This window comes from Poecilia formosa, unplaced genomic scaffold, assembly GCF_000485575.1.
Source record: "Poecilia formosa unplaced genomic scaffold, Poecilia_formosa-5.1.2 Scaffold665, whole genome shotgun sequence".
In the NCBI taxonomy this organism is placed as follows: Eukaryota; Metazoa; Chordata; class Actinopteri; order Cyprinodontiformes; family Poeciliidae; genus Poecilia; species Poecilia formosa.
In genome coordinates, this window is record NW_006800604.1 from 31,758 (window position 1) to 44,321 (window position 12,564).

At 41.9% G+C, this 12,564-nt stretch overlaps 2 protein-coding genes and 1 long non-coding RNA gene across 6 annotated transcripts in view; 2 read left to right on the plus strand and 1 right to left on the minus strand.

Annotated features, from left to right (window-relative positions):
• The window catches only part of trdmt1 (tRNA aspartic acid methyltransferase 1), a 20,094-nt gene extending 15,878 nt beyond the window's left edge, over nucleotides 1-4,216 (plus strand). The window contains exons 9-11 of one of the 2 annotated variants that reach the window (XM_007542212.2): nucleotides 1,615-1,672; nucleotides 2,104-2,233; nucleotides 3,250-4,216. In XM_007542212.2, coding sequence (XP_007542274.1) covers nucleotides 1,615-1,672; nucleotides 2,104-2,233; nucleotides 3,250-3,416 — 355 coding nt within the window. In that variant the 3' untranslated portion in view covers nucleotides 3,417-4,216. Of the gene's footprint in view, nucleotides 1-1,614; nucleotides 1,673-2,103; nucleotides 2,234-3,249 lie in introns of those variants that run through there. The other variant, XM_016666137.1, reaches the window with a different exon arrangement.
• A 4,925-nt stretch (nucleotides 4,217-9,141) lies between these two features.
• LOC107834564 (uncharacterized) lies at nucleotides 9,142-10,460 on the minus strand. Its single transcript, XR_001660358.1, has 2 exons — nucleotides 9,742-10,460; nucleotides 9,142-9,335 (listed from the first exon to the last, which is right to left on the minus strand). It is a non-coding gene; the product is annotated as an uncharacterized LOC107834564 (long non-coding RNA).
• A 440-nt stretch (nucleotides 10,461-10,900) lies between these two features.
• Nucleotides 10,901-12,564, plus strand: part of hccsb (holocytochrome c synthase b) — a 25,653-nt gene continuing 23,989 nt past the window's right edge. Inside the window, exon 1 of one of the 3 annotated variants that reach the window (XM_007542215.2) lies at nucleotides 10,901-11,107. In XM_007542215.2, coding sequence (XP_007542277.1) covers nucleotides 10,916-11,107 — 192 coding nt within the window. In that variant the 5' untranslated portion in view covers nucleotides 10,901-10,915. The remainder of the gene's footprint in view (nucleotides 11,108-12,564) is intronic. The other 2 variants (XM_007542216.2, XM_016666138.1) reach the window with 2 other exon arrangements.

Sequence of the window (12,564 nt, forward strand, 5' to 3'; positions counted from 1 at the left end):
GAGTTTGATGCAGCTCAGCTGGAAAATGTAGAATTAGAGCCAAACGTATGCAATGACGTTACAGGTCACTTCGCCACGCCCTCCGTGGAAAACTCTTGGCACTTTAAAGCAAGTGAGACCAACTTGTTATCTGTCATCCAACACAGAATCATCTTGATTAGGTCAAAAGAGCCAGAGATGGATCTTTCCAAAGAAAAAAAAGCCACTTCCTGTTCTGAGGGGGCGGGGCTTAGATGACGTCAGACTATGACGATATGTCTTCCAGTTGCTGTGTTAAATGTTCATTATAATTCAAAGTTTACTGATCTTTCAGATTGTGTTCTTGCATTATTATTTTGCCATTAACATTTTATTACTTAAAAATGGTCTCAAAACAACAATAACATTGTTTTATCAAAAATCAAAATTTGTTATTGTGACAGGCCTACGTACATATAATATATAGTATAGTTAATTTATTACCATGGATGGCATAGTTACTTTGAAGAGTAATTTGATTACTCTATGAAAAATCCATCAGCTAGATCAGTGTTTCCCAACCCTGGTCCTCAGGGCTCACTGACCTGCATGTTTTAGATGTTCCCCTGCTTCAACCCACCCCATGCAGATGATTGCAATTAAGCAAAACCCTGTTAATCAGCCAACAATTGAAATCATGTGTGCTGAAGCAGGGGAACATCTAAAACATGCAGGTCAGTGAGCCCTGAGGACCAGGGTTGGGAAACACTGAGCTAGAAAATGTGCATCTCTTTTCCCTCCATCGTTTATGTTTGTCTCGCTGGTGTTACACATGAAATGTATCTCCCAAGGAAAAAGAGGAAAGCAACAATATGTGTTTTCTAAAAAAAAATTACAAATACGTGATCTGTATACGTAACTTTAATGTGATTATTGGATTGTAAATAGTAACACAATAGATTACTCATTACAAGGGGTCAGATTAGAGTAACGCGTTGATGACACCATGATTTGACATTTCTGCTCAAGCGATTTACGGATCTGTCAGGTTTCCGATATGTGTACCCCCCAATGATAAACTTGTTCCTACGCCCTTTATTGCAGCATATTATATTTTTACAAATGTGCTACAGTGGGGATGGTATGTTTATGGTGATATGCAGTGTTTCAGATCCATCTAATAGTGTTTTCTCTGATGGTCAAAAAGCTCAATTTTGTTCTCAAACAGACCAAATACTTTCTTCCTGTATTTATGCAATTGCTTATTTCACGTTAATATTTTTGTTTAATAGTCATAGTTTTGTAGAAATCATCTCATGAAGGAAATTTTATGACTGGACTCAGCAGCGTGTACTCAGTGGAATTCATGGCAGTGACCGATGATTTAAAGAGGAGTCCCAATACTTTTGACAATTTAGCATATACGCAAACTCAGATGTGCAATTAAAAAGAAATTAAAGACTGTGTCAAATTCATGAAGGCAAAACAATTTGTTGCTCCTCTTTCATAAAGATGTGGTAACAAACCAAGTTTTCATTTAGCTAAATTTCTGTGTTTGATTTGGCTTTTATTTTTACTTGCTCATAAAAACAGCTATTAATATGTATAGAATTTTTTACATGCAAGATGAATTATTTTGTGATATTTTTTGCGTAGTTATGGAAGGTATGTGGAAGGAACTGGATCAGTTCTACAGTGCTGCATGGAAAATGAGGTATGTAGTTTTTACTTTCAGCCACAGTGTAAATGTTTTTGGTATAGATAAGTCTTAAAGCTCATGGTGTTTGTTAAAGTAGCTTTTCTAGAAACTCATTCCACTATTACCTCCTTAGACTTCTTAATTCTTGGGTTCGGTGATGGTGTAAGGGTAAATCGCATGACCGATATACAGAGGTGTCATTCATCGACACGGCCCGATGACCGCATGTTTCTCCTGACGTCCAGGTCACATTCATCTGACCTGAACGTCACTGATTCTCGACAAGTGTCATTATTCTGTATCCTTGGCTTCTAACATTTGCCTTCTGGATTAGTTCCAGTTAATTGAGCTGAGTTCTAATGTAATTGGAGCCATCACTTGGACAATCACACAACGTATACACCGGTATGTCATCAAAGTGAAATTTCTCTTTGTGTGCTTTGCAGATTAGTAGTGTGTTTACCAATCTGGACCAGTTGACTGAAGAGGAGAAGCTCCAGAAAATGTTAAAATTAAATCTACGTTATTTTACTCCGAGAGAAGTAGCCAACCTGATGGGCTTCCCTCAGAGTTTCTGTAAGTCAAAAATGTCAGGATTTTGTTTTCCACATGATCTGCCTGTGTTAAAATTTTTATATTTTCCATTTCACACATCTCCGCACATTTCAGTTCACTCAGTTTTAAATTATTTCTAGCCCATTATTTTCATATAGAAATAGTGTGGCAACTTTATGCCTCAGGCATCATCATGATAACCCTGAAAAGCCTCCTACATAAACAGTTGCTAAAGTTTCAATCTGTATTTGTATTTGCTGTGTGTACACCTCAAAGCTTGAGTGTTGGATTCATATATGCATCAACTGGCTCCTCTCAACGTGAAGGAGCAGCGACTCCCAGATGACCAAGCTTCTCACCCTATCTCTAAGGGAGAGCCCAGACACGCTACAGAGAAAACTAATTTTGGCTGCTTGATCAACTAGTTTATTGAGAACTTTACCTTTTCACTCAGTTCTCTCTTCACCATGACAGACCGGTACAACCCCCTCTTCACTGCAGAGACTGCACCAATCTACTTATTGATATCCCGCTACATTTTTCCCGCATTCGTGAACAAGACCCCAAGAAAAAGTACCTCTTTCCCCAACCCAGAGAAGACACTCCTTTTTATGCTCAGAATTGTGGCCTCTGATTTAGAGGCACCGATCCTTATCCTGGCTGCTTCACACTATGCTGCAAACTGCCTCCAGAGTGTCACGCGTGGCTATGCCGTGATGTCTGACTTTGCCCCACACAGCCACAATAATGCTGTAAAACAAGGATGATATGATGGGATCCATACAGAGTAGTTATATGAAAAATAGAAGTAGCACATATTTCCGATCACTGTGCCATCAATTTAAAACAAAGTCTGAACACCAGTCAGAGGCTAAATGTGAGCTTGCAAAGTAAAAAATTATTTATATTTTAGTTGTGTAAAGTGAACTTTGTAACTGCTTAAAATTGCTATGCTTTCTTTATCAAGCTAATATGTTTATTTTCTATTGTTTACCTGTTATATTGTTTGACAAAATTATTCTTTAATTTCTCTGCAGCTTTTCCAGAGGATATCTCAATCATCCAGCAGTACAGAGTTCTGGGAAACAGTCTCAATGTTTTGGTTGTGGCCAGACTTCTACAACTGATGTCATCTGAGCATTTTGGACATTCTGAAGGAGAAAAGCAGTTCTCAGTCTTGGGAAATGAGTATCAGTGTTCTTAATTCTGTCACTGTGGATGAAGAGTTATGGTTATAAATGTTGATCAAACATCATGAAGTAGAATTTATTTACAGAGCGCACGCAATTTTATGGCATCAGCAAAGTACTATTAACAAAACTCCTACTTATTTTATTCGTATATACTGTTGTCACACAGCTTTTTATCATTCTGTTTGCAATACAAATGTATTTTTAACTGATGCAATCAAAGAAAATCTCTCAATCCAGATAAGCAGAAGACACTGAAATTGTCATGCTATGCCATCACATTGTTATACCATAAATATTTTCTGCATTGCAAGACAGCAAAACTTAGCTATATTTTCTTTGCTACCCTTTCCTATTTATAATGAATCATTAACCTTTTCATTTCATGCTAAAGTTAAATAACTATAGGGTCAGGTTAATCTTACCTGATATGGGTAGATGCTGCTGCATTGTAGTTTATTCAACTACATAAAGCAGTAGTGGATATGTGGCTGTTATGTCAGTGTGTCTTAAAATCTGCTTTCCAAGTTGGCTGTTTTACTTTCACATGTTTTCTCTTTTATGTACAAATCCTTATAAAAGTATGTTTTTCCTGAATTTGTTCCATATTTTGTAATTGTCAACCAAAAACATCAGTGTATTGTTTTGTATGCACACAGTGCTTTAATGCCTGTGTCATATTTTGTGTCATATTTGCATAGCAATTTAACATCTGTGAAATCTGCATATGTATTCTTCTTCCTTCATTCTGATTTCTGTAAGTAAAACCATTAGAAATGTTTTTCTAATGTTTTAATGTTTCTATTGAGAATTAGCTCTCTGAGAATCGGTTTTATTGGTTAAGTTTGTTTGCACAATGAATTTGATGTTTTCACATGCTCAGACATTAATGTAGCTAAAATAAAGACAAAAGACGATATTCATATAGGAAGACCAAAATAAGGATATTGTGTAAAAATGCAATAATTATTGCCAATCATCTCATTTCATTTCATTTCATCTCAGAAAGCTAAACTCATTCAGCATCTCAGAAAATTTTAATATTGTGAAAAATCACATTACGGTAATTGAAACTCATGGTGTCACACCCTAATCAACTAATTAACTCAGAACACCTGCAAAGGTTTCCTGAGCCTTTGAATTTTCTCCTTCTGCCTCAGTCGCCTACCAATCATGACAAAGACTGCTGACTTTAAAGGAGACCGTCATCGACACCCTTCACTTGTGATGGCAATGAACGTTTCCAGCCCTTTGCTTTGACCAAAGGTTTACTCCATGCTTCATTCATTACTCTATTGATACCTGCTGATGAAACTGGGACAGCCTCACTCAATAAGTCATACTTCCAAAAATTACTATTTGCAATATTGTCACAAAGTTTTTGTCAGACCCATTATTTTCACAGTTAAATCCTATTTAATTGTAAGCTTTTTTTTGTTATTGAAATGATTTGTACCCAAACTCATCCTGTTTATGAGTTTGGGTACAAATCATACCCAAACTCTGCCAGCTGTGGTGTTTTTATGTCATAATGATTCAACCATAAAGACAGTTGTTTTAGTGTCTTGCGAGTGCAGTGCATGTTGGGAGAGACAGCATTCTTTATGTTTTGATTTGCTTCCTGAAAAATTCTTCTAAAATCTCTTCTTCTCAGATTTCAAGTTGGCTCTTATCCTTTATATTTGTCTAGATTTTTTAATTTTTGTCTTCCAACAGCTTTAAGTCTGTCTCTGTTGTGTGAAACTGAAGCATCTTTCCTAATCAAAGTACAAATAATAGTGGAAATTTCCAGAGGCTGAGCATTTGGTGGGAATTATTTTTATGTCTGATCAATGGATTATAATGTTGGGATTGCAATTCCAGCTCAACAGGACCAATCATTTCCTAGACAGGAAGGTGATATTTTGGGTTTATTTAGATTATTCCATTTTAGATAATGATTAGTTTTGTTTTTCCTACTGTGTGTAAATGGTTTGACCAAATTGCTATGCAAGTTAGCCTCAGGTGTCTTTGGGTCAGGTCAGTTCTACAAGTTAAGCTGTCTATCCTTTGGTTGCTGAGTTAATACACTGAACAAAAATATAAATGCAACACTTTTGTTTTTGCTCCTATTTCTATTAGCTGAACTCAATGATTGAAAACATTTTCTATATACAAAACATAATTTATTTAAAATATTGTTCACAAATCTAAGTCTGATGGCACATCTCCTTTGCATAAATAATCCATCCCACCTCACAGGTGTGGCATGTCCAGATGCTGATTCTACATCATGATTATTGCCCATGTAGGCTGGTTATAGTAAAAGCCACCATGAAATGTGCTGTTTTATCACAGTCATAACTTTTGAAAGAGCGTGCATTGACTGCTGGGATGTTGACCAGAGCTAGGGGAGAGAGTTGTGATTGGCTTGTTACTCCATTCACTATTGACAAAATGACATTGTTTATGACTTAAAAATAGAAACTTTAACTGTGCCCGAGTTTAGGTGGATTTTCTGTTTTGAGATGATTCCATCTGCTACGGAAAATACCCATGCTCACAGAGCGTGGATGAAGCAACAAAAGCATCAGCAGGTTTATCTATCCATCCATTTTCTTCCACCTCATCCGTGATCAGGTCGCAGGGGCAGCAGCTTAAGAAGGGAGGCCCAGACTTCCCTCTCCCCAGCCATTTCTTCCAGCTCCTCCGGGGGAATCCCAATGTGTTCCTAGGCCAGCCGAGAGACATCGTCCCTCCAGCGTGTCCTGGGTCTTCCTCGGGGCCTCCTCCCGGTGGGACGTGCCCGGAACACCTCACCAGGGAGGCGTCCAGGAGGCATCCTGACCAGATGCCCGAGCCACCTCAACTGGCTCCCCTCGACGTGGAGGAGCAGCGGCTCTACTCTGAGTCCCTCCCGGATGACCGAGCTTCTCACCCTATCTCTAAGGGAGAGCCCAGACACCCTGCGGAGGAAACCCATTTTGGCCGCTTGTATCCGTGACCTCGTTCTTTCGGTCATGACCCAAAGCTCATGACCATAGATGAGGGTGGGAACGTAGATCGACCAGTAAATCGAGAGCTTCGCTTTTTGACTCAGCTCTCTCTTCACCACGATGGACCGGTACAGCACCCGCTCCACGACAGATGCTGGACCAATCCGCCTGTTGATCTCCTGCTCCCTTCTTCCCTCCGAGGGACATGGTCGAACGCCTTCTCCAAGTCCACAAAACATATGTAGACTGGTTGGGTGAACTCCCATGCACCCTCCAGGACCCTACTGAGAGTGTAGAACTGGTCCAGTGTTCCACGACCAGGATGAAAACCACACTGCTCTTCCTGAATCCGAAGTTCAACTATCCGATGGACCTTCCTCTCCAGGACCCCTGAATAGACCTTACCACGGAGGCTTAAGAGTGTGACCCCTCTGTAATTTGAGCACACCCTCCGGTCCCCCATTTTAAACAGGGGGACCACCACCCCAGTCTGCCATTCCAGGGGAACTGCCCCAGATGTCCATGCAATGTTGCAGAGCCGCGTCAACCAACACAACCCTACAGCATCCAGAGCCTTAAGGAACTCCAGGCGGATCTCATCCACCCCCGGGGCCCTGCCACCGAGGAGTTTTCTAACCACCTTGGTGACCTCATCCCCAGAGATTGGAGAGCCCGACCCAGAGTCCTCAGGCTAGGCTTCCTCAGTGGAAGGCATGTTGGTGGGATTGAGGAGGTCTTGGAAGTATTCTGCCCACCGGCCCACAACGTCCCGAGTCAGAGTCAGCAGCACACCATCCCCACCATAAACAGTGTTGGTGCTGCACTGCTTCTCCCTCCTGAGAGGCCGAATGGTGGACCAGAATTGCCTTGAAGCCGTATGGAAGTCTTTCTCCATGGCCTCTCCAAACTCCTGCCATGCCCAAGTTTTTGCTTCAGCACCCACCCGAGCTGCATGCTGCTTCGCCTGCCAATACCCATCAGCTGCTTCAGGGGTCCCACAGGCCAAAAAGGCCCGATAGGACTCCTTCTTCAGTCTGAAAAACCACACTATTCTTCCTGAATCCGAGGTTCAACTATCCAACGGACATATCGACACCCTTATGCCTGAACATGGTGTTCATTATGGACAATCTGTGACGAGCACAGAAGTCCAACAACTGAACACCATTCGAGTNGAGCAGCGGCTCTACTCTGAGTCCCTCCCGGATGACCGAGCTTCTCACCCTATCTCTAAGGGAGAGCCCAGACACCCTGCGGAGGAAACCCATTTTGGCCGCTTGTATCCGTGACCTCGTTCTTTTGGTCATGACCCAAAGCTCATGACCATAGATGAGGGTGGGAACGTAGATTGACCAGTAAATTGAGAGCTTCGCTGTTTGACTCAGCTCTCTCTTCGCCACGATGGACCGGTACAGCACCCGTTTCACGATAGATGCTGGACCATTCCGCCTGTTGATCTCCTGCTCCCTTCTTCCCTCCGAGGGACACGGTCGAACGCCTTCTCCAAGTCCATAAAACATATGTAGACTGGTTGGGCGAACTCCCATGCACCCTCCAGGACCCTGCAGAGGGTGTAGAGCTGGTCCAGTGTTCCACGACCAGGATGAAAACCACACTGCTCTTCCTGAATCCGAGGTTCAACTATCCGATGGACCCTCCTCTCCAGGACCCCTGAATAGACCTTACCACGGAGGCTTAAGAGTGTGACCCCTCTGTAATTTGAGTACACCCTCCGGTCCCCCATTTTAAACAGGGGGACCACCACCCCAGTCTGCCAATCCAGGGGAACTGCCCCCGATTTCCATGCAATGTTGCAGAGCCGCGTCAACCAACACAACCCTACAGCATCCAGAGCCTTAAGGAACTCCAGGCGGATCTCATCCATCCCCGTGGCCCTGCCACCGAGGAGCTTTCTAACCACCTTGGCGACCTCATCCCCAGAGATTGGAGAGCCCGACCCAGAGTCCTCAGGCTCAGCTTCCTCAGTGGAAGGCATGTTGGTGGGATTGAGGAGGTCTTGGAAGTATTCCGCCCACCGGCCCACAACATCCCAAGTCAAAGTCAGCAGCACCACCATCCCCACCATAAACAGTGTTGGTGCTGCACTGCTTCTCCCTCCTGAGACGCCGAATGGTGGACCAGAATCGCCTTGAAGCCGAACGGAAGTCTTTCTCCATGGCCTCTCCAAACTCCTGCCATGCCCAAGTTTTTGCTTCAGCAACCACCCGAGCCGCATGCTGCTTCGCCTGCCAAGACCTCTCAGCTGCTTCAGGGGTCCCACAGGCCAAAAAGGCCCGATAGGACTCCTTCTTCAGTCTGAAAAACCACACTGCTCTTCCTGAATCCGAGGTTCAACTATCCGACGGACATGTGGACACCCTTATGCCTGAACATGGTGTTCGCTATGGACAATCTGTGACGAGCACAGAAGTCCAACAACAGAACACCACTCGAGTTCAGTTCGGGGGGGACCGTTCCTCCCAACCACGCCCCTCCAGGTCTCACTGTCATTGCCCACGTGAGCGGTGAAGTTCCCCAGTAGAAGAAGGGAGTCCCCAGGAGGGGCACTCTCCAGTACCCCCTCTAAGGACTCCAATAAGGGTGGGTAATCTGGATTGCTGTTCGGCCCATAAGCACAAACAACAGTCAGGACCCGTCCCCCCACCCGTAGGCGAAGGGAAGCTACTTTCTGCAGAAAGATAAAAAGCACACCTCAGCACAGGTGTGCTTTTAAAACATTAGAAATTAGAACACAGGATCTACAGTGTTGTTTTTTTTATGTTTATAGGGAATGGTTTATTGTTACTGTGTGAAACTATTTGGCGAAATCAAAATGTTGCCAGACAAGGAAAAATTAGGTTCATGCAATGACTTGCAAACGCACACGCAATAAAATCCTAAAACAAAAAAATGTGGCAGGTGAAACATTTCTTTTGATCTGCAAGCAAACAGATCCAGCTCCTAAATCAGTTACGTGGTTACGGCCCGCTTGCGAGGCTTCAAACGTCACAACCTGTTCCATCAACACAAGCCTCAATACGCACTTCATAAAAATCCTCCGGGAGTACTAGACACATTCTCCGAAGCCTTGGCACAGAAGACACATCACTACCATAAGCCTTCTCCTAAAGCGTTTCAAAGATTTTGACCTGGCCTCACAATTGCAGACCATGTGTAAACCATCCCAGGACAGACAACAGACAGTGTGTGTGGTAGGGGGTGGATCAAGCGTTTGCTGATGTCAACATTGTGGACTGAGTGGCCCATGGATGAAGTGGCTCATGGTGGTGGCGGGGTTATGGTATGGGCCGGTCTATGTCAGGGACATCAAACAAGTACCTTTATTGATAGCCTTTGAAGGCACAGAGATCCTGAGACCCATTGTTGTGCCATTCATCCACGACTATCTCCTCATGTTGCAGCATGTTGCTCCATCTTGTAAGAATCTGCACAAAATTCCTAGAAGCTGAAAACATCCCAGTTCTTTCATGGCCAGCTTTCTCACTGGACATGTGAGCCATGTAAGAGGAGTGGACCTACATTCCACAATCAACAACCTGATCAACTCTATGTAATGGATGTTGCATTGCGTGAGGCAAGTTGTCACCAAACCAGATAATGGCCACTCTGAAAGCACATTTCACAGTGGTTTTTATTGTAGTCAGTGCTATAATTATGCTATCCAATTAGTATCTGGATATGCCAGACCTGTGAGGTGGGATGGATTATCTAAAGAAGTGCTCACGATCAGATTTAGACAGATTTGTTAACAGTATTTGAAAGAAATTATTTCATTTATATAGAAAAATGTTTTAGATTGTTGAACTAATAAAAATGGGAGCAAAAACAAAAGTATTGCATTTATATTTTTTGTAAGACCCTCCCAAATAAAGCAAACAGCACATTTCAGATTTCAGTGACTTAATGTGGCCAGCCAGCCTACAGCACACCTGTGCAATAACCAGGCTGTCTAATCAGCATCTTGATATGCCACACCTGTGAGGTGGGATTAATTATTCATGCAAAGGATAAGTGCTAGGCACCAGCAACCCTCCCGACCCCACTAAGGGAAAAGGGTGTACAGAAAATGGGTGGATGGAGGATAAGTGCTACCTATCACAGATATTTGAGAGAAATTATTTTTGAAATGTTTTAGATCTACCTCCCGACCTCACTGAGGGACAAGGGTGTACAGAAAATGGGTGGATGGATGGATGGATGTTTTAAATCGAGTTCATTAAAATGAGTGCAAAACAATGTTTATACTTTTGTTTGGTGCAATTTGCAATTAATTCAAATACCTAAAAATTAAATTTTGACTAGTCATAATTAGGTTCAAGAGGATTAGGGTTATGATTGCCTCTATGTATTACGTCAAATGACAAATCAGGAGACGTCATTAGAGATAGAAAGGAATTTAGGCTTGTCTAAATGCATTTAGATATATCTTGAATTATTATTCTTACTAGTCAGAATGTAAAAGCAGACATCTTAAATTACCATTGCGGGTAGTCAAAATGTAGTTTTGTCAAGTCAAAATGAATTTTAGATATCTCTGGAATGTAATATGGACAGTTAGACAAAACCGAATTTATGTTAAATCGGCCTGCCATATCCTGCCACACTTCGTCAGCTTTGACGTGATGATGCAAAGAACTTACGTTCGTAGTTGCACAAGTCGACCACTGTCCCACGGTGACATTGGAGGAAAGCAGTCATCGTTTGCACAGGTTAGTCTTTGCTTTAACAGTTTATTAATCTCTCTCAACATTATCTGGTCAGAGACAAACCACAGGAAGGGATTTTACTGAAAACTTTATCACTGCGATCTGTTTATTATATTTGTAAGTTTTTCTTCACTCTGCCTAACGTTAACATAGCTGCTAGTAGCTTAGCTCGCGTTAAATGGCCGTGCTTGTAGTCATGCTTTTGTAACTCGTTAGACGGCGAAAACAAGAGTCTCGGGACTTGACGTTTTTGCTGTTCGTTCTGATTAAAGGCGTAAAAAAGAATAACCACAGATTTAGAGCTCGAAAGTAGTGCTATGCTATTTTACCCAGATGTAGTAAAGTCGGTCAGTTCGCCCTTCCTCTCTCAATATGTCTCAAACGAACCGGTGTTTAAACATAGAATGGACATCTCTATAACCGCGGCAAGTTGAACAGTAGACTGCGTGATTACTTTAATTAAGCCACATTGTCGTCCTTCAAATAAGAATGGCCTCCATGTGCAGACCAGTCCTTAAGGACCGTCTACAATGTTCAACAACCTGCTACAAAACATTTTCTGCGTCTTAATTTTAAAAGATTCTGCAGTGCGTAGCGGCGTTTGGGACTTCTGCATATAAATGGTGGGCTACAATTCTGAAATTATTTGTATACTATTAAGTAATATACTTAATTTTACTTTTTATTTGTGACAGTTATAATATTATGACAACGCTTGCACAGGTACGGTGGCCCTGAGGTGCAAACCACTTCAACAAATTTAAAAACACAATATTAACAAAACAGAAAGGGTATGTCCCAGTTGGAGACCTGAGAAATCGCTGATTGGACGACAGTGCTTTTGAACCAGAAGTTATTGCTTGAACGGGTTTTCAGGTTTCAAAGAGAGTATTTTCTTTACTTATAAAAATAACAGAAATATTCTCCTAGTTGACTTCATACAAAAAATTTAAAGGTTAATTTGTGGTAGAAAAACTGTTTCGCTCCTCACTCCTTCACCAAACAATCAGATCAACCACAGCAGCTGCTTCTGCTTGTTAATCACTGCAGGAGGCTGACTGACTGGAGGAGGGTCTAAGCAACACAAATGAATAAATAAATAAACAAGAATAGATCTACCATTCACATAACCTTAGATCTGTAACATTAATAATTTAGCCAAAAGTAAATTAATCTAATTCTTAATAGGCTCCAACAAATTTATTTGTATTATACTGGCAACACAGTCTTCTCTCCACTGCCACTTTCAAGATGGCGCCAAGGTAAGTAGGACTCGGAGTATACGTATTCACGCTTATTGTCCAATCAGTGGTTTCTCAGGTTGGTAACACTTTATTTGAAGGGGGTTGAATAAGACTGACATAACACCTGTCATGAACATCAATAAGCCTTCATGAATATTTATGACTGTTGTCATAAAGCGTCATTCGGTAAATTATGACACTTTTAATACAAAGTTG